The 21,329-nt window shown below is 53.7% G+C and overlaps 1 protein-coding gene across 2 annotated transcripts in view; it reads left to right on the forward strand.

The window, feature by feature from the left end:
• Window positions 5,192-21,329, forward strand: part of VIPR1 (vasoactive intestinal peptide receptor 1) — a 31,230-nt gene continuing 15,092 nt past the window's right edge. For both annotated transcript variants that reach the window (XM_018038430.1, XM_018038431.1), the window contains exons 1-3: window positions 5,192-5,375; window positions 16,877-16,985; window positions 21,019-21,126. In XM_018038430.1, coding sequence (XP_017893919.1) covers window positions 5,298-5,375; window positions 16,877-16,985; window positions 21,019-21,126 — 295 coding nt within the window. In that variant the 5' untranslated portion in view covers window positions 5,192-5,297. The remainder of the gene's footprint in view (window positions 5,376-16,876; window positions 16,986-21,018; window positions 21,127-21,329) is intronic.

The raw sequence follows: 21,329 nt of genomic DNA on the forward strand, positions 1-21,329 counted from the left end.
GGTGAGGTCACAGAGGAGTTCCTTCTGGAGTCAGCCTTGTCTGTGCCCAGAATAGGCATTCCCCAAGGATAGGGCCATGGTCTCTGCTTCCTCTGTCTCCTGAAGCAGGAGCTCTCCCCTGTCTTCATTTTCCGTGACTCAGCCTCCCCTCTTCGGTAGCTGCAGACATGCATCACCTGGATCTCCTGTCAAGAAAGAACTTGCCATTTCAGCTGAGAGCTGAATTCAGTGAGCTGACAGCCTCTAGGAATAGCGCCTTCAGGATCCACCACAGCATTTGAGGTGAAGGCCTGCTCTTCCCAGATGGCCCCCAGACACTGAGTGCACACAGTAGGGTTACTAAGGCATCTGTGTGCCACCTTGGCTCTGCAGTTCATGGTCAGGCTGGCAGAGGCTCTGTCAGAACTGCATCTCAATTTGTGGTTCTCCCTGCTGGTTCCTGCCTTGCCATTCACAGGGATCTCCTCCTTTGTCATCTCCTAACATCCAATAATCCTGAATCCATCCAGCATCTGATCACTGGAGGGCCTGAACTCATGCACCTAGAGTTGGCAACATCACCTCCTCTCGGCCCCCAACCATTTCTGAGCTCTAAACCCCAGACTCCAGGATCAAGGGATGGTATAGTCCATTTCAGAAGCCGTCCCTGGTCTTTTTCATTTCCCGATCTCAGAAGTCAGGACAACTCTGTCTCCATCATCTATACTCTATGGACTTTGTTTATTTTCCTAGTGCAGCTGCAGCATCATGAGAACGTCCCTCCAGTCTCCCACTCAAGCAATGCTAGTTTGCCCTAGAGGGGTCGCCAGTGTCTTAAGTCACTGTGACATCCCCAGTACTTATCACAGGGCCAGGTCAGTGGAGGTGGTGATACAAGAGGGATGAAGGAATACTATTCCCTGCAAGCTGTTACAGACAAGATGAAGGGATTATTGCTTCTTTAAGCAACGGGCCTCTCCTGCCTTCCACCAAAGCACAGCTTGGAGTTAATAAGTATCTGCTGGGGAAGTGGTGGGCAGTCCCTCTCGATGGAGATGTCTTCAACTCAGAAACTCAGAAAGGGCAAAGCTTGCTTGCATCCACCCAACAATGTGGACGGCTCTGGAAGGGGCATCCTGAGCAGTGATTCCCCAGGCCAGTTCCTGGTTCCTACCATGAAGGCCAGACAGTGCTGTGAGTGCCTGAGCAGGGAGACTTCAAGTAGTGCATGCACGACTCGACTCCAGGAGGTGGGAGAAGACTGGGGGAGGCAAGAGTGGCACCCGCTGCTAGGATGCGGCAGGCAGCCAGGAAGCCAGGCAGGCTCCAAATGAGTAACTGCAGATTCTTTCCTGCCTTGCCTGTCATCACGGGGAAAGGCAAGTGACTCTCTCTCTTTCCCCCTACACCCTTGCACTCCTTGGATTCCTGCATCCAGAAGGGAGCTGGGGCTTGGGCCAGAGACTGGAGACTGGTTCCAGGGATCCAGGAGGAGAAATCTCAGAACAGAATACTCCTGGAGAAATCCATTCAAGAGGACAGGAGAGAGCAAAGAGCGGGAGGTGGCTGCAGCCCCCTTCCCAAACCTGGCAAAGGCCAACTCCAGAGGCACTCAGCCTTCAGATAGGGTGGGGGATGGGGAGTGGAGATTCGAGTCTCTGCTTCCCATACCCTCAAGTAGTCTGTCTCCCTGCTCCTCACCCCCACACACCTCCAGTTTCTGATACCCCTCCCCAGCCCAAGAAGCTTCCCCAGACCATTAGGCAGGTGAAAGGATGGTTTCATCAGATCCCAAGGACTCCCCAGGAGTAGGCCCCTGGGAGACCTCTCAGTGCCTCAGGACATAGAACTGGACATGCAGGAACATAACTGATCAAAACAAGGTCAAACTGACTCATGGTTGAATTTTTCAGGTTTTTGTTTGGTTTTGCTATTTTCCTTTTCCTGCGCCTTCTTTCACTTCTGAAGTTGTTTTGTGCCTTTTGCTAGGTAAGGAAGGGTGGGTCTCCTGGGAGAACAATTCTGAAAAAACAAAGAAGTAATTTTCATTGTAAAGAATCTACACAGAAACTATCATTCCTTAGTCACCCGCATCCTTCCTGGGAGTTTGAGGACTGCAAGGGCATCCAGGGGCCCTGCCAGTCACTCTTACTGCCACCAGCCTGCCCACATAGCCCTCCAGCTAAGGAGGGGGTGTCATGTGGACACCCTCCAGGAGAGAGGAGAGCAGCCACCCCCAACTGGGAGCTGTCAGATTTCCACCCTTCCTCCATTTTCCCAGGACTTCCCTGGTGGCTCTGATGGTAAAGCAACTGCTTACAATGCGGGAGACCTGGGTTTGATCCCTGGGTTGGGAAGATCCTCTGGAGAAGGAAATGGCAACCTACTCTAGTACTCTTGCCTGGAAAATCCCATGGATGGAGAAGAGTGGTAGGCTACAGTCCACAGGGTCGCAAAGAGTCGGACACGACTGAGTGACTTCACTTTCACTTCCATTTCCCCCCTCCCGCTTCTGCCCCCATTCTGGGCCTCACCAAGAGTCACTTGGCTAAGTGGGGTCTTTGTTTTTTGTTGTTATTGTTTAGTTGCTAAGTCACATGTGACTCTTCTGCCACCCCATGGACTGTGTAGCCCACCAGGCTCCTCTGTCCATGGGATTTTCCAGGCAAGAATATTGGAATGGTTTGCCATTTCCTTCTCCTGAGGATCTTCCCAACCCAGGAATCAAATCCACGTCTCCTGAAGCTGTCTCCTGCATTGCAGGTGGATTCTTTACCACTGAGCCACCAGGGAAGCCCCAAGTGGGGTCTGGCTGACTCCCTCATATTCCCCAATGCTCAGCCTCCTCAAATGCATTCTCAAGTACCCAAGCTATCTGTCCTCAGAGAGAGCAGAACTTCAGCAGGCCAAAGGACATGCCTTAACTGTGGAACTTCATCAGCATTATTCTGCAGGTGATCAGGTGGTGTGTGTGTGTGTGTGTGTGTGTGTGTGTGTGTGTGTGTGTGTGCAGAATGGGAAAGGGTTTATGAGAACCAAAGCTCATGGATTTGCCGTTCCCATCTAGGACTCCTGGGGCACTGTGTCAGCAGAGGTGACACTCCAGAATGAGGACAAAATTCCACTGCCTTGCTAGAGAACTGAGGCCTGAGTGGGGGTGCTGGCTGGGCACAGGGAGAGGCAAGGACCTCTGACCCCTGAGCCTAATCTGGCCTCCAGAAGTGAGAATGGCTGAGGAGATGGTTGATGACTCACTCTTCAAACACTTCCTCCCTGGAGGAATTGAGTTCAAGCGCCAGAATGGCCAGGGCAAAGGCATCTCCACAGTTCTCTAGTCTGGGGAAGCACTTCTGTCCAGGCTAACTGATTATATTTCCATAGTTTAATAGTTTATATATTTATAATGGTTTATGTTTAATAGTTATATTAAATATAACTGATTATATTTCCACTGGAAGGAGGTGGAAATCTAGGGGGAGTACAATAGCTCCCCAGGTCCTTCCCAGGCAAGAGATGCTGCTGGCTTCATCTCTGTGCCCTGCTGCACAACACAGAGTCTGGCACATAGCAAACTATTAATGAATATGAGACGAAGGGAGGATGGGAGGGAAGAAGTGTAGAGAGAGAGGGAGGAGAGAGAGTAGAAGATGAGTAGACATGGAAGGGAAGAAGGAAAGGGAGGGCGGGAGAGAGAAAGCAAATGCTAGTATCCAAATAAGCCCAAATCGAGAAGGGGCTGGACGCTCATCCTTTCCTGGCTTTCCCTTGTCTCTCTATAACTCTATCCTGCTCCATCAGTGGCCAGAGTTCCCCGCGCTGTAGGGAGGAAAACCCCAGTGGGTCCGCAGGGAATTCCGTCGCACCTGCGGGTCACCCAGCGCCTGGAATAGCATCTCCTTCAAGCTGCCGCATATCCCGCAAGCGCCCAGGGATGCGCAGCCCTCTCCGCCCCCCCCCCCAGAAAAAACCGCCCTCCCCTAACTCCTATCACAGTCACTCACCAGCCACCCTATCCCACTGCCACCACCGCCACCTCCAGCCTCGATCTCACCTTCTAGAACCCTTGGAAAGAGGGCAAGGCAGCCACCTGCATTTGGTCCACAAGAAGGAGACCTTTCAGGGCGCTGCGCCAAGAACCTGCGCCTCATTCTAAGGACGAATAAACCAAGCCCTGAGGATGCACGGTGGAGACTGGATGGTCCGATGTCAGCCGCAGAATCTTGGAAGCGAGGCATCGGAGGCAGGCGGCCCAGGTCCGGGCGTTTCTCTGTACCTCGGTTTCCCAAGCTGTAATATAGGGAAGGCGGGAAGAGAAGGACTCCGGTTGTTTCAGGTCGGATGCGCGGGTTCTGGACTCGCGCGCTGGGAAACAGACCTTCCTTTTCCGCGCGATGGCGCTAGAACTTAGGTTCTGCCTTCTTTCGGAGGTGCTCCGGCCCGAGACGCGCGAGGGCGCGGACATGCCATCCTTCCTGAAGCACGACCCTCGACTGGTCATGAATGATCCGAGAGCACAGCCGGTATCTAGCGCGCCCTACTAGGTCGCCAGGGCTCGAGGAAGGCACGAGGGATCAAATAATCGGGCCTCACTTGCGCCGTAACTTCCCTTCGTGTGGCCTCTCCCGCGCGAGGGATGAGTTGGGGAGATTGAAAATGGATCAAACAGTGAGCCCCACTTTTCTGGGGCACTTGCAGCCCAGAACCTTAAGAAAGTCTCGGCCTTCAGCCTGAGGGATTAGAAGTCACGATTTGTCTTGTAGTCCGGCCCGCCTGCACCTACCCTCCGAGGTGCAGAAGTGAAAAATGGGAAGATTGGGAGGCATCCTAGAGCAGGTGGCTCTAAAGGTGAAAGAGCAGAGCGCCCTGGGGTGGGGCTCAAGGGGCGTGCGGGAATGGGAGATCGCAGTCAGGCTCTTGGAAACGTCGTGAGCCACGCACAGAAAAATGGGGCAGTTGGGCTCTCCGGATTCCCGGAGATGCGGTCCCAAGGGACGAAAGTCTACCCACACCTCGCGGTTGAGGATTGAAGTGTGAGACTGGTGGGGGGAGCGCGCAGACTCCCTACTAGCCAGGGCGCCCCCCAGCCCCGCCCCACACCTGCGCGGCCGCCCCGCCTCTGCCGAGCCATTGGCTAGACCCGCCGCCCGTCAGACGAGCCCCCAGGGCCCGCCCACGCCCCCGCCCGGAGCGCCGCCTCATAGCGCCAGGACCACCTAGGCAGCGCCACTGTGTCAGGCTCCCCGCCGTCGGCCGCGTGGTGCGCCGCCCGCCTGCCAGTTACCGGCGCGGGGCCGCCGGCCGCCGGCTCGGGGCGGACCATGCGCCCGACAAGCCCGCCGCCTGCCCGCTGGTTCTGCGTGCTGACCGGCGCCCTCGTCTGCGTCCTCGGCCCCGCGGTGAGTGTCCGCCGGGCAGCCCGGAGTCCCGGCAGCTGGGGGTGGAGCTGGGGTGACGGGAGCCCGGCCGTGTGCTCACGTCTGTGTGGAGGGGATAAGGGGCGCGGAGCATGCGGTCTCGTCTTCGCTGCGCCTGAGACTCGATCTAGACCCGAGGGCGGCGTAGGGTCTCCCTCGCGCCTAGTCCCTTCCCGCGCAGCCTGGAGCCCGTTCTGCGTCAGAATCTGGGACACTCGTAGAGGGGCGGCGGGAAAGAGCTAGCTCCAAACTTGCCTTGCGTGTAACGGCTGTGGGTTGGCGAAGTCAGTGAATGCAGGGTCGGGGACTGCGGGCCAACTGAAATGAAAGGTCTGGTAGACAGTAGGTTAGGGGGAGGCTGTGAGGGTCGTCGTTGTGTGCTCTGCCCGCCGGGAGGTGTTTGTGGGGCATTAAGTTACTTGTAAGAGTGACATTCAGCAGCAGACCAAGCACTGAGCACCGCCCCCCCCACCCCGGAAGGGGCCTTGGGGATCAAGTGACTGGCAGGCAGACCCTTCCTGTGCCCTCCCACTGAGCAGAGTTGAAAGATATGATGCCCAAGGTGGAAGGTGGTGGGCAATGAGGAGTTGGGGTGGTGTTTATTGGAGAAGGCCAGACACGTGCATGGGAAGGGAGCAAACAACCAAGAAGCAGTGGCCACCCTCTTCCTTGCACTTCTGCTTCATCTCCGCATGGGTATGTGTGTGTGTGCCCCTGGTACCCATGTGCCCCATGTGTGGGTGTGCCCATGTGTGTGCCTAGTGGAGTGGGGACACTCACTTGGGTTGCAGGGCAGATTCAGGCTGAGGCAGGAGATGCATGGGTCAACTTCCTGTAAGATCAGGGAAGACCTGAAGACTACCCAAGCCCATTTTACAGATGGGCAAAGTGAGGCCCAAAGATATCAGAGCCACACCTGTCCCCCACCCATCAGACCTGGACTGAAGCTGATTTCTTTCTATCCCTCCCCTGGAACTTGAGGAATCTGTGGTTGTTGCTTGGGCAGAGCCTAAACCTGTGGGTTCCAGGTCTGGCACCAGCTCCAGGTTGGCTGGTGGGTGGATGGAGTATATGGGTCATCTATAGTCTCTTCTGTCCCATGAGTATCTCCCTGACCATCACCTCCACCAGGGCAGGAATCTCTGTTTCCATCTCGCTAACGTGCTGCACACATGGGCTGGAATGCTCATTGCTTGTCCTGGGAGCAGACATTATGACAATTGGCATAATTCTTCTCTCACTGATAGCTATGGTGAGACCCACCTCCTGAGCTCTCAAAGCCCCACCAAGTTCTGGCCCTGAAGGCACACTCTGGAAACACAGCCTCTCAAGGTAACAGAGCTTCCAGGCCTCACCAGCAACCCTCTGGCTCTCCCACCCCTGAGCTCTGACCACTCAAATTTTCCATGGATGAACCAGGGATCTTGGGACCACCACTGGCACCACATTCTCCCATTGCTGGAGGCTTCTCAGTCTAGGGGCAGGCTGGTTTCAGTGGGGTCCCGTTTCCAGCAACATCTGCCCCCCACCTCCTAAGACAGTTCAAGCCTGGCCCTTGCCATGCCTACCCTCCCCTGTCTTTCCACATCTTATTTGGTTAGTTCCCAACTCCAGCTCCTCCTCCAGACAGCCTTCCCTGATTGTTCCAACCCACTGAGCCCTTCCCACTCTGACCTCACTCTTCAACCCTAGCCTGGGCCCTTTTGACCACCCCATGGGATCAAGGCCTAAGGTCTCTCACCCTCCCATGTCCCCTGCAGCCCAGTGCAGGGCTGGGCCTGCAGAGGGAGGAGAAGGGACTCACCCAGGAGTCGGTGAGAGCAGGCTGGAATGAGGGGCCCCTATTTCCCTCTCTACTTTTCCCTTCTCCGCACAAGCCACCACTTGCTCCCACACCAAATAGACACCAGGCAATCCTGCTTCAGCCAGACTTGGGGAAGGGGGGTAGTGTGTTATCAGAGTCATAAAATGGCAGCTGCAAAGTTCAGTTTGAAGACCCAAGGCCGTATCACTCCTGTTTATGGAGCCCTGACCTCAGCCTGGGAAGAGGAAATTTCTGAACAGGGAAGCAAAAAAAGGAAAGAAAACCTCCAGTGTCTCAGAAGAGGAAGTCTTCTCCAAGGCCACCCTTCAAGCTTTCCACTGCCCCTACCCCTGGAGAGTAGGCACAGGAGCTCCTCATTGGTAGCAGAACTGCTCAGGCCAGTGCCCTGCCCAAGGGCGGAGACAAGAGGTGTCATAGAGAAGGGGCAGCCCCATGCCCTGCCCTGGGAAGATTCTCCAGCTGGTAGCAGAGAGCAGAGCCAGTGACCCAGGAGAACCAGCCCAGCCAGATGTGGGCTGCAGCCTTCCAGAACTGGGGCAATGGTCACTCATAGTAGCAGTCACGGAAAGCTCCCTGGAGGAGGCAGGGCAGTCCCTAAAGAGTTTGGCCAAATGATCCAGTCTTCCACCTGAGCCTATGAGACAGCCTCTATTGGCAGGACAAATGGGCCTGTCCCCAGAAGGAGGAGGAAGCCCTCAGCTCCCCCTACCCCATCTCCCAGAGGCTGGGTTGGCCCAGGGATTCAGAGAGGCCTGGTTCCTCTGACTTCGCTGTGAGCCTTACTGACCGTCTCCTGAAAGCTTCACCTTGCCATAGGCATCCTGCCCCAGCCATCTGCTTCCAGCTGCTCCAGGAGCTTCCATGGCTACCCAGCAGTCCTGGCCCCTAGCCGGCCACCTGTGGTGTTTAGGAAACACGGCTACAGAGGGGTCAAGTCTCCTCAAGTCAAGTGAGCGTGTCAGTTAGGCCTGCCCAAGGCTCCCAGGGGTGAGGGGTGGGCAGGGCTGTGCTGGAAGATCGAGCTCCCTTCTGAAGTTTCCACCATCCCATGCTGCCCTGACATCTATCTTTCCAGACATTTCTAGAGCTTCCAAGATGAGTAGCCTGAGCTGTGTCCTCAGCACACTCTATGGCCAGTTGACGTGGAGAACATGTTTCCTCTCTGTGGAATGGGCTCTGTTTCCTCATCAAAAAAAGGAGAGTGAGAACCCTTGGCCCAACATGCAGGAGAAATGGGAAAAGAGGCCAGCTCCACCTTGGCTGGAGCCACGTCTTCCCCACCCCACCCCATCCCACCCCATCTCACCCCAGCCTCACAACTGACTATGAAAAGGGCTTGGCCTTCCAGTCAGGACTTCTGTGGTTGAAGGATATGAAAGTGCTGTGTGAACTATGTGGCAGATTGTTCCTTCCTCTGGATCCCCAGCCTGGGAGCCTTATGGACCCTTCTTCAGCTCTCTCTGTCCCCCTTGCCCAGGGGTTTCCAGCAAAGGCAGGAATCCTGGGCACAGGGGGTGGTATGTCCTCTTGGGTGGCCAGACAATATGGGGCATGAGGTTCCAGGCCCAGGCAGGTGACAGATCCTCTTAGGGAGGATTGGATGATGGGCCCTTCTGCATGGTGGCAGCCTCATGGCAATCCAGCCTGAGGAGCCACTTACAGGGGCTCCTCACTGTGCCCCTCTGGCTGTGGATGCAGGAATGGGGTCTGGGGACTAGACAGAGCCTCATCCCTTCCTCCTTGCTCCATCTTCTCAACCTCCTAGACTCCTCCCTTTCCTGTCTGACCTCCCCAACACAAAGCTGTTCTCGCTGTACCAAGGAAAATGCAGTGTGTGTGAACTCTCTCACATGCCTTAGATGTATTTCAGAAGAAAAAGAAATACAATCTAATCTCTCTGCCACATTATGGGTTTTTTAAAACTTTTATTGTGAACATTTTCAAGCATATAAAAACACATAGAGCAAGTAGTATCATGAACATGGAAATGCCCATTTCCGGGAGCGATGTCACCAAAACAGCAGTATAGGAATTTCCAGTGTTTGTCCACTCCAAATTTCTAGATTTGAAAGTCATTAACCATTAATATTTGCACCATTTGCTCTCTTGGTTGAAGTATTTGAAATTATGTTATAGATATCATAGAGCAAGTTGTTTTAAGATGCATCTCTAAAATCAAGGGTGTTTTCCTGTATGCCATCATCACTCCTAACAAAATGAACAGGGATTCCTTAATAGCTGATATTCAGTAGCTGATGTCCCCTACTAGCATTTAATCAAGCATCACAAGATGTGTGGTGATATTGTCAGGGGGAGGAGGGGTGCTGTGTTTACTGCAAGGAACTTTCCTGCCTTGCCATGATGGGACTGTACAGCGAGCTGGCAGGTGGGTGACAGGAAGAGCAGGGGGCCTTGAGCAATTGGTTGCGCAGCAGGCTAGATTTCACCAGACAGGGCTCAATCTTATCTGCACCCCCTCTCATGTGGTTCATGATGTGAAGGTCTGTGTTGCCCAGGAAGTGCCTCCGGCCATCTTGAAAACAAGTTCTTCCTGCCCAGGGGAGGGTAGGAGGGGTGAGGGGAGAGGAAGAGGTCACCAGCCGACATGTCAAGGACTCACGGCTCCAGGTGCTGGTGCCCTGCTTTCTGTGGTTGATCAGACACCAACATCACCCACAGACACCATATTTGAAGCTGAGTGTTATTTCTGCAGTGGTAACCAGGATGACTTTCAAAAGACAGAGGATTGAAGCCTGAGTCCCTACTGCCCCTGCTTAGCAAAGTGACCTCATGGTAACAAAGGTAGGAAAGGCCCTCTTCATGGTGATCCTCTGCAAAAAAATCTGAAAGGCTTCGTGGCCCTCAGTAAGCCTCACAAGAAGGGCCTTTTAATGGGTCCAGGCTTAACACCAAGCTGAACTCCTTTGCATTCTCCTAATAATGAGAGCCCTTATCCTGGTATCACCTTGAACTGCGGAAAGTTCTTTCTTGCCTGAGACCCAAGCTTGTGTCCCTATGTCTCCCTCTTTTTCTTACCCTCAACCCCCCAACACAATTTCTCACTCCATCCTCCTACTACTCCCTAGAGTTCAACCTTCCCCAGGATTTTTATTTATTTTTTGGCTGTGCCACCAAAAATATGGCATGTGGGATCTTAGTTTCCAGACTAGGGGTCAGACCTTTGCCCCTTGGATTGGAAGCACAGAGTCTTAAGCACTGGACCATCAGGAATGTCCAGCCTTCCCAGGATTTGCAGAGACGGGAGGCTTTGGACTATTGGCCAAAGAATGTGAAAATACAGGTAGGGTAAGAGAAATCACAGCAATAGGGGGCAAAGGAGAACCAGGCTTGAGACCTCTCCTCTGGTGGACACTGCTGCCACTTGTGAGTGGGAAGGACATTCAGGCTGCCTGGGATTCTGCAGGGCTATCATGCTGGAACTAGGCTGGCATCTGGGCATGTGGGGCTGGGCTGGGGCTTTGGCAACAACTGGTAACCCTTGTCAATCCCCCTGTGTCCTTTGCATGTAACTCTCAACACAACCTTGATGTAAGTGGTGCTGTCATGGTTGCCAATTCTACAGGTGAACTGAGGTGACTTGCCCAAGTTTGCCCAGCCAGGAAGTGGCCAAGAGTCTGCTTCCAGAACTCGTGGACTTATCTAGGCTATGCCATCTTATAAGAGTAACTCCTTCTTCCAAAGTGGCTATGGCATGCCACATGCTGCCCTGGGACTTTAGAGATAGGTTTTAATTAATGAGATGTACACATCAGAAGTGATATCAGGGAATTGTCTCACACATGTGCACCTGTGTAGACACCACCCAGATCAAGCTATTATACCTTCCCATCAGCCCAGCAGATGCCCCTGTTTCTCTTCCCACTAAGATAATCATCTCTACTTCCTTTAGTGCCCTCTGAAAAGGCGGGAGCCTATTTCTCCTCTTTTCTGTGACCTCTGGATCCCATGATTTACCTCACTTCCTGTGCCTGACCCGACTCTTTCCTCCTCCTCCTCCTCTCCTCTCCACCCTCACTTCTTCCTTGACTACAAGATCTGCAACTCCTCACCAGTTCAAACACAGAAACCAAAATGAAGGGGACATCCGGGAAGCTGGTTTGTGGTCTTATGTACCTTTGATCACACTGCTTTCTCTCTGAGTCCTCAGTTTCCCCTCATGACCCTTTGATGCTCCGTTATTTCAGTGGCGGTAGGGAGGGGCTTAAGTGAATCATGGGATGTAACATGGTAATGGGAGCCCCTGCTCTCTCTGCTCCCTTTCCATGGCTTTTTCCAACTATCCCTAGCAGGAAAAAAAAAAAAGAGAGAGAGAGAGAGAGCCCTCCTTTGACAAACCTCAGAAACACAGATCATCCATGGTAGCCCCCAGTGCTCGGTACCTTAGAGGCAGGAATTTCTTTCTCTTGTTTCATTGATCCCAGCCTGTGGCATTTTAGATGCTCTCGGAGACTAGCTGCTCCTCGGAGGGACTCACGTGCCCCCACCACCCTGCTTCTGCCTCCCTTGGCTTCTTCTGCCATAGTTTTCTGGCCCTGGGTAAAGCGGGGGCTTCTTCTCATCCAGGCCAGTAACTGTGGTCTCAAGCTTCCCTTGAGGGGAGTTGGGTATGGCCTCCAACACCTGAGGTGGGCTCACCCCCCTCTTGCTGAGCCCCCAGTACCTAACAGCACCATCTCAGCCTTTACCCCAGATCTCAGGGGGCCCCCATTAGGAGGAGAAAGCAAGGCTCTCTCCCAAGCCCCTTACAGTGGGAACAGACAGGAAGGGGCATCCTGAGCAGGTGGAATTAACAAGACATGGCTAATCCAGACCCCCAGCCAGACACTCAGGACTATACTGCAAATCCCCAGGCAGTTACCTCCCACATGCAGCCAGCAAGATGGCAGGAGACACAGGATCAGAACTGAAAGGATGCTAGGGACTGCTTCATTCTTGCCTGAGTCCCTTCTTCTGGGCACAGGAATGCCTGTCACAGAGAAGGTATTGGGGAACTAGACTGGCCTGAAACTCTCATCTTAACCCAACTGCAAAGTGAAGGCTTCCCAGGTGGCTCACTGGTAAAGAATCCACCTTCCAAGCAGGAGATACAGGTTTGATTCTTAGTCTAGGAAGATCCCCTGGAGAATGAAATGGCAACTCACTCCAGTATTCTTGCCTAGAGAATTCCATGGACAGAAGAGCCTGGTGGGCTACAGTCCATGGGGTTGCAAAAGAGTCGGACATGACTGAACAACTAAACAACAAGGTAGGACTGCCTTTGAGCCCCACTTTCTCCACTCCACGTGAAATAGAGGAGACAAGTTAGGAGATGTAGGCAGTGGTGGGGTTTGGGAGGGTTGGGATGCCATTTTGATGTATGGGCTTTGACTCCTAGGACCATCAGAGATTTGATGCAGGAGAATGAGAATGAAGACACATGGTTTACAAAGATCCCTCAGGTTGCAGGTGGTGGGGCTGAAAGCTTCTGCACTAGTCCAAGCAGGAACTGATGAGGCCTGGCCCCTGTCCACATCTCCAAACTCATTTCCTGATGCTTCCAGCACCCCTTACTGAAGCCACATCAGACTTCTTGCAAAGTTGACTGTGTTAGGCATTTTCCTGCATCTGTGCTTCTGCACACACTGTTCCTACTTCCTGGAATGTCCTTACTCCACCTCTAATTATCAGACTCTTACACAACCTCAAAGGCCCACCACTACTGTCCATTCTCTGTGAATCCCACACACCGGCTGTATCCCTTCCCTGGGGCCAGTAGACTTGGCTGTATCTGGCTGGGAATTTTCTAATTTTGTGTGTCTGGAGTCCAGCGGGATAATGAGGATGTTTAGAATAGGGAAGTATATAGAAGAGGAAGTTCAAAGTCTGCCCGAATTCCTCAGTGATAAGACTAGAGGGAGCTGCCCTGGCCCTGTCCTCCAAAGGGCGATGGTTGACCAGATGGCCCGAGGCAAGGCCACAGAGAGGGATTGATGCTGTCCAGACCAGTGGCCGGAGACTTAGGTCCCTTGGGGAATGTGCGTTGCTGACTGACCTCTGGTCCCTCTTTGGGTCTCTATTTCCTCTACCATTCTCCAGATGGGGCCCAATACTCGGCCGTGGTGAAAGCAGAACTCTTCTTCTAGACCACCTCCACTTTACTCAGAGATATCCCAGGCGACCCCAAGGGCTCCTGCCCTGCTTCCACATAGTGCTCTGAGGAGAGACTCTGTTACTGTGCTTCTGGGGGAGCAGAGTTGCCTAGAGAAGTTAGCCCCGCAGTCTGCACCCTCAGAGAGTAGCAAGCAGAAACTGCCAGGAGCCCAGGGGTGCCCTCAGTGATCGGAAAACAAAGGTGTCCTGGCAAACAGCAAGGCCATAGCCCAGGCTTATGAGGGCTCAGCAGGGACTTCCCTAGTGGTCCAGTGGTTAAGACTCCATTCCCAATGGAGGGGGCCTGCGATTGATCCCTGCTCAGGGAACTAGATCCCACATGCCACAACTAAGAGTTCACACGCTGCAACTAAAGATCCTGCGTGCCGGAACTAAGACCCAGTGCAACCAACTAAGTAAATAAATATTATTTAAAAAAAAAAGAAGAAGAAGAAGGCTCAGCAAATGAGGGCATCCTTGGTCCTAGTCTCAGAGCACAAGTCTGGACTCTTTGTTACAGGGACAGAAAACTCAACTGGCTTCAGCCATACAGAAGGGTATTGAGTCATGTTGCTGGAAGCAGGGTTGGTTTCAGGCATGGCTACATTTAAGGGCTCAGATAATGTCAAGAAGATCCCATTTTTCTCCATCTCTTTTTCCTGCCGTAACATGCAGCTGTCATCACTGGGTTCTACTTGGCAACCAGGTAGTTCTAGCCCCTGCATCCTCTGAGGTTTCCAGTCCAGTGGGCAAGACAAATCCACTTACCTAATTGCTTAATCCGAGGTCCCAGGAATGAGCTTCCTGGCTCTGAGGAGTGTGAATTGGACCGTGTGCCAGGCACTATGGCCAGGAACACTCTAACTGGCTTAAGTCTGGTTACATGTTGATCCCCTGAGAGAGGGTTCATCAGAACCTATGGACTAGGAGTGGGGAAGGACATGATTTCCCAGACACGACGAGGATGTGCCACCGGAGGAGTTGTAAAGAATGACAGAAGGCAGTAACTCCGATGTCTACTACTCACTATCCACTCTGCTTTCACATTGAGGAGTGCATGCTCATTCGCCTCAGTCATGTCCGACTCTTTGCAACCCTGTGGCCTTAGCCTGCCAGGCTCCTCTGTCCATGAGATATTCCTGGCAAGAAAACTGAAGTGGGTTGCCATGACCTTCTCCAGGGGATCTTCCAAACCCTGGAGTTGAACCCGCGTCTCCTGCGTCTCCTGCTTTGCAGGCAGATTCTTTACTTGCTGAGCCATTGGGTTTAACTAAAATTGGTTGAGGGGGTGATGGCAGCTGAAAATGGGCAGAAGAGGCAGGCAAGGCTGGGGAAGCACCAGAAGGCAGAACACACCCTGTGACTGAGGACAACAAGCTGGGAAGGTCCCCTTGGGACAAATGTGCTCCAACAAAGCAAGAAAGACCAGCGGTGGGGCACAAGCTGGGTGGCCAAACCCCGGATTCCTCTTCCAGAGTCCACCTGCGGGATCCCTCTGGCCACCCTTGTTCCTATGCCCCAGCAGGATGAAACAAACACAAATCCCTTAAGACAAAGCACCATGAGAATTTTCGACACTTTGGGGCAAGAGGGGAAGCATGTGACCCAGCACCCAGACCTCACGCACCCATGAGCCATTAGCATGAAGGCCACACAGAGAAATGTGGGTTCCATCTTGGAATGTTAACTCTACCAGTCAGCTAGGGTAAAAAATATGAGCTAGTAAGTCATTTAAAGGACTTCTCTGGTATCTCAGCTGGTAAATAATCCGCCTGCAATGCAGGAGACCTCAGTTCAGTTCCTGGTTCAGAAAGATCCCCTGGAGAAGGGATAGGCTAGCCACTCCAGTATTCTTGGGCTTCCCTTGTGGCACGGATGGTGAAGAATCCACCTGCAATGCAGGAGACCCAAGTTTCATCCTTCGGATGGGAAGATCCCTTAGAGGAGGGCATGGCAACTCACTCCAGTATTTTTGCCTGGAAAATCCCCATGGACAGAGGAGCCTGGCAGGCTACAGTCCATGGGGTCACAAAGAGTCGGGCACAACTGAGTGACTAAGCACAAGTCATTTAAAAGCTGACATATGGAAAGTAACACAGATCTATTATGGAGCATGATACAGTTGTTCATATATCTGTTTAAAAGAAAAGGTATGAGATTTAAGATTGTGGTCCCTCTTTGGAGTCACGTGCTTACAGTGGGATTGACTTGTCTAGAGCAATGGTTAAAGTCACACCCTTGGTGCCTAGGGGCCAGACAGGAATCTCCTTAAAAGAAGGAAATAAGGGGAACCCCCAACACATTTGTGGTCTCCCCAAAACCCTATTGCAAGAAACCTTACAGTCATCAGGGGAGGGGGCCAAAGTCCATTTGGCCCATAGGGAAACTGAGGGCCAAGACCTTGTCCCAGGGTGAGGGGGACAAGCTGGAAGAGACACTAAGAAATTCTGATTCTGGAGCAATCTTGTGGGACTCTACCCACAGCCCTGTTGGGGACTGTGACATTCTTCTCCCTGGGCAGAGATGAGGAAGTGGGGTGGTAGCCACTTCCCTAATGCCAAAGAGACTGGCAGAAACTGCCACCAGCCCAGTGGTTCCTTTACTGAGGCCTTTACCACACCTTTCTCCACAAGACCTGACTCCCAAGACCTGTTTTTTCCGGCTATACTTGGGCAGCTGTCATCCCTACTCACATGTCCGCCCCAATGCCAATATCTCCCTGGCACACAAGTTTTACCCTTAATCCCTGGCCAGGGCACAGCGGAGGGAGGGGAAAAGCCTGGGCTTCTCAGTGACCTCTGCGAGAGGAGGCCTGGTTGGATCATGAGCCATTCTAGAGGGTCCTCTCTTACTTCTTGAGACTTCCCTCACCCTCACTAGATCTGCTACAGCTTGAATTATTCAAAGGCTAAGAAGCAGGGTGGAGGGTCTGGTCAAGGAGGACCAGCATTCCCTTCCCAGACTGGTGACCAGGAATGGGGACAGAGGATGAAAGATGGAGCCAGCCAGGAGTCTGGACTCCTCCCAGGCCTGGCTCCGAGAACCAGAAGCCAGGGTCCAACTCAAAACAAGGTAGCACCTGCCAGGCCCCACTTATCCACAGAGACTGAAACAGGGACCTAGGGCTCCCAGCCTAAGCTGGAGGATCCAGTGGGCCAGCTCTGGGCTCCAAGGAGAGGCCCTCTGACCTCTGTCCAGAGTTGTGCCACCCACAGAGATGGTGTTATTACAGCCACAGTACTGCTGGAACCAGCAGGAAGCCATGACAGGGCCCTCACAGCAGAGGGCTTTGCAGGGGACACTGGATAAGAGTTTGGGGTCAGATCTAGGTCAAGGTCAGACTTCAGTCTAAGGTCGAGTTCAGACTGGGGCAGGGGTTCAGTCTGGAACTTGGGTCAGTCCGGTGACTGGGCCTTGCTTAGCCCCATGCTCCTGGAGCCCCCGGACGGACAGGTAGGCTGTGGATGAATGAGGCTGACGGGTCCCCCTCCCTGTCTCGCTCCCCCAGGGCGGCTGGGCGGTGGGGCTGCAGCAGGAAGAGTGTGACTATCTGCGGATGATCGCGGTACAGCATGAGCAGTGCCTGGAGGAGGCGCAGCTGGAGAATGAAACAGCAGGTGAGGCCCCTGGTGGCAAGAGAGAACCCTCCTCCCTCCACGTAGCCCACCTCCCTCTCACCGTGAGCCCCGCTCCACCCTCAGGTCGAGGCTGCCTGGCGACAGGGCCATCAGATCACCTGGTATCACCCCCTGATCTTCACTCCCCAATCTTGTGCTCCCCACGTTTGGCTCAGCAACTGTTGGGTGAGAATGGAAGGAAATAGAGGGCTTCCTTTAAGAGCTGTTGCTGGAGCCAGACTCACAAGGGAGGGCAGGATGTGGAGAAGCAGAGAGTCTGGGAAGTCAGAAGGTGCCAAGGCCGACTGCCTTTGGCGGGTGGGGAGTGGGTGTAGAGTTCATGCCTCTCTGGGAGGGGGAAGGGCTGAAGCAGTGGGGTGCCTGGGCCAGCTCTGGGTCTCTCTCCCAGAGGTCACCCCCCTGAAGCTGGAATTACAGCTACATAGCAGCCTGGCTCAAGAGCAGGGAGCATTTGTTCCTCCTGGCTCCCCTGTCCCCTCATCTCACTGAGGCTGACAGTCATGAACCCCAGCCTAAGTCCCTCCTTCTGGGCTCTGATTCCCACCTCCTGCAGCACTGAGTGTGTGCAGCATCACAGATGGCCTTTGCCTCTCCCAGCTCTCAAGGAAGGATGGCCCTCTGTCTCTCAGGCCCCTGAAACTATGGCCTGGGGGAGGGTCAGCCAGACCTGCCTACACTTTGTACGCCCCCCGGCCCCTGCCTCTGCAGAAGGAAGTCAAGACCAGGCTGCACACAGCCTTGGAAAGTCTCAACAGTGAGATCCAGGATCATGGGCAGCCCAGAGAGGCCCAGACACCAGACTCTAGGCCCCACTAGAGCACCTCCCAGGCCCTGAGGGCAGGCCGCCCTTGTGATCCCAATGAGGCCATTGCTGGCGCAAGGTGCCTGTAGGAAGCCAACACTCTGTCACCAGGCAGTAGGCCTGAGATGCAGAGGAGGCCATGAAGGGTCTGTGGGCGGTGAGTCTGCCCATGATCTTGTGCAGGACTCTGTGTGTGCACATCTGGCTGTGCACTCCTGGCCCATGTCTGTCTAGGGCATCTGTGCCTCTGGAGCCTGTGTTTGACTCTGAGTGTCTTTGTATGTTTGAGGCATATGTCTGTGTAAGCCCGGACCTGCCTGGATATGTCTGCCTGGTGTGTGCTGTGTGTGTGTGTGAATGTCTGTGGTATGCTCAGTCGTGTCTGTACATGTGTGTCCATGAGTTGTGTGTGTCTCTCTGTGCCTCTGTTTGCTTATGTCTGGTTCTTCCATGTTCAAGTAAGCCTACCTGTATGCATGTTTGCATGTGCGTCTGTGATTCTGTGTGCCAGGGAGTGCTTGTCATTGTGTGTGTTTGTGCACACACATCTATAAAATGACACAGCAGAGGCCCCCACCCTGCCTTGCCATCCCCCACCCAGGCTGAGCTTTCTTTCCCATTGAGGTTGCAGCCCCACTGTGGGCACGCATAGCCAGCCTGGGCCCTGGGTCTCTGTGGGCCTGGTGACAAGTGCGGTGGGACCTGTGTGGCCTCCTTGGGGCAGACACACAGAGAGTACTCCCGGACCCAGCTCACAACCACAGGTGCTCCCGATGCCCAGCATTTTCTTGGCTGTCAACCCCTCTCAGCTTCCTGACCCTGCAGTAAGCCTCTCTGACTAGGTACCGGCCCCTCTTCCTTGGCTCCCCCCAGCCCCACCCCGTCCTCCAGCCTGTGCCCCAGCAGTTCACAGCCCAGCCCCGGTTGTAGTGAGATTCCTTGAGGCCAAATGTGGCCGCCCCGGGGGCACAGAGCCCAGGCTCCCTCCTTTCTGTGCCGCTTCTGGTGAAGTTGAGCTCAGGACACCCAGTTCTGAATCCACTCCTGATCCGGGTGGCCACTGGAAATCTAGAGAGCCCGAAGCCTGGCAAGAACCCAGACACAATAGCTGGCCTGCAAACCGGGGCATGCCCAGCATTGTTAGGGTGGTCCACAGACCAGCCAAGCAGAGTTCCCAGAGAGAGGGTCTCGAGGCCTTCAGACCAGGCAGAGGGCAGGCAGTTTGCCGGAGACCTGGAGCTAGCTGCGCAATGGCTCTGTCCTTCAGCTGCTTGTCTGTAGAATGGGAGGGTTAGATAAGTTCTTAGCGTAAAGAGGGTAGAACAATGTCTCCCACATATAAAGGCTGCATAAGTGTTTGCTGATGATACCATTAACAGCATCTAGCAAGATTTGGCTGGCAGCTACATGGCCTCCAGAGATGTGGGCACAGCGATGGAAGAGAGACGGTAGCCCTAGTGAGGCCACTTGGGATAGGACAGGTGGTAGCGGATGGGGTCCCCGAGGCAGGGAGCCTATGCTCTCTGGCCAGGCCCCGGAGGTCCAGGTGTTCTCAGCCTTCAGCTGCAGGTGCCCCCTGGCTCCTGCAGCCCCAGAAGGTACCCCCTACCCTCCCCACTGCTGGCCCACGTTAGTATCCAGAGGCTCAAGGCTCTTCCCCGAGTGGGGATGTCCTTCCGCCTCCTCTTCCCAGGCCCCGTTCTTGGGAACTCGTGAACCTTCGGACCTGGGCTGGGCTGGGTTTGGCCCAGCTGGCGTTGACTTTGGCTCAGGGGTTGGGTTTCCTGAGTAAATCTATGGGACTGGCAGTGTTGCAAAGAGACAATTAAACCTCCCTCGGGGGAGGGCATCCAGAGGAGTCCTTGTTCCTCAGGGGCACCCAGGCCCTGAACAGGCAAGACCACAGCACTGGCATCTGCCTATTCAAGTGGACCCCTAGAGACCCCACTGTGCAGGCTTCACCAGCCGAGGTAAACAGGTGCACAGTGGAGAACACAGCCTGTGATATAGGGTTTTATCCGAATTCACTCCCTAAGCACCAGCCCCTGTCACAGTTCACAATTTTATTGGGTTGGAGGCATTTGTTTTATGGTGAGCTTCTCCGGTGGCTCAGATGGTAAGTAATACACCTGCAATGCAGGAGCCCTGGCTTCGATCCCTGAGTCGGGAAGATCCCGTGGAGAAGGGAAGGGCTATCCACTCCAGCCAGTATTCCTGCCTGGAGAATCCCATGCATAGAGGAGCCTGGTGGGCTACAGTCCATATGGTAATTTGGTGTTGTTTTATGAAGACTCCTCAAGAACTAGATAAACCCCAGTATATTCATCACCCTGTCATACCCAACAGCTCCTTTTTATAACAACTGTTTTCTATTGCCTCCTTTACTGTTCTAAAATGAAACTTAGGACAGGCACCTTTTTTTTTTTTAATGATGTCCTAATTATAACGTAAAACAAAAATAGAATAAAGACATGTATAATAAAATACTGTGTACACATTCCAGCACAATCACACCAAAAGATAAGAAGACAGAGTCTAAAGGTTGTACCTATAAATATAAATTCTGGGAATGTGAGAGCTTTAAATGTAGATTGATATATATGCTGGTTGCATCACTGACCCAGGTTCATGGGCAGCATTGCCATAAGTAACGTGATTTTCCAAAACACTGAACAACTCTTAGTAAAGTTCAGAGCACAGCAAAGCCCAGCCTTCTCTCTCTTTACTTGGCTGCTTCTTTCCTGGAAAACTTGTACTGTCAAACCCGTACAATAAGCGCCTTGTGTTTATCTGTAAAATGGAGTAAGAGTCTAGCCTCTTGTCATTACAAAATGTTTTCGTCTGTGCAAATGCCCAGCAACTCGTTTGAGAGTCCCAGATGCTACACAACTCACCGTTGTGCAGGACTGCGCAAAATGCTGGCCTGGTATCCCTGTCGCCTGTGCATCGAATGCTGGGGAAGCTCTTCCTCACAATCTCTGCAACAAACAAACCCCCTCCACTGTTCGGAACACACAAGGGAAGCTCTGTCTCTCACCAAAAACCGTGGACTTGTAGTTGTGCTTCCTTCCCCTCCCTCCCTGTCTCCCCTCTCCTCAAGGTGGGAGCCTAGACAAGGAGGAAAAGAGTGGGTGCCTGTGGGCTCAGGACCAAGGCTGGAGGCCCCTGGTGACTACGCTGACCCGTGTGTCCTCTGCCTTCACCCTGCAGGCTGCGGCAAGATGTGGGACAACCTCACCTGCTGGCCAGCCACCCCTAGGGGCCAGGTGGTTGTCTTGGCCTGTCCCCTCATCTTTAAGCTCTTCTCCCCCATTCAAGGTAAGAACCTCAGGTTGAAGGGCGGGAGCTGGGTGGCAGGAGTAGAGGTGGCCGGAATGAGGAATCACCTCTCAAGGAAGTGAGAAGGCAAAGGGGGTGCTCAAGGGGCTAGACCAGTCGGGGTGTGGGGGGCCTTCCTGGAAGAGGCTGCACTATTAGTTCTCTGAAGGGCTCATGGGATCTGATTAGCTCTTCCCAGAAAG

The sequence above is a fragment of the Capra hircus genome, chromosome 22, assembly GCF_001704415.2.
Source record: "Capra hircus breed San Clemente chromosome 22, ASM170441v1, whole genome shotgun sequence".
Lineage (NCBI taxonomy): Eukaryota > Metazoa > Chordata > Mammalia > Artiodactyla > Bovidae > Capra > Capra hircus.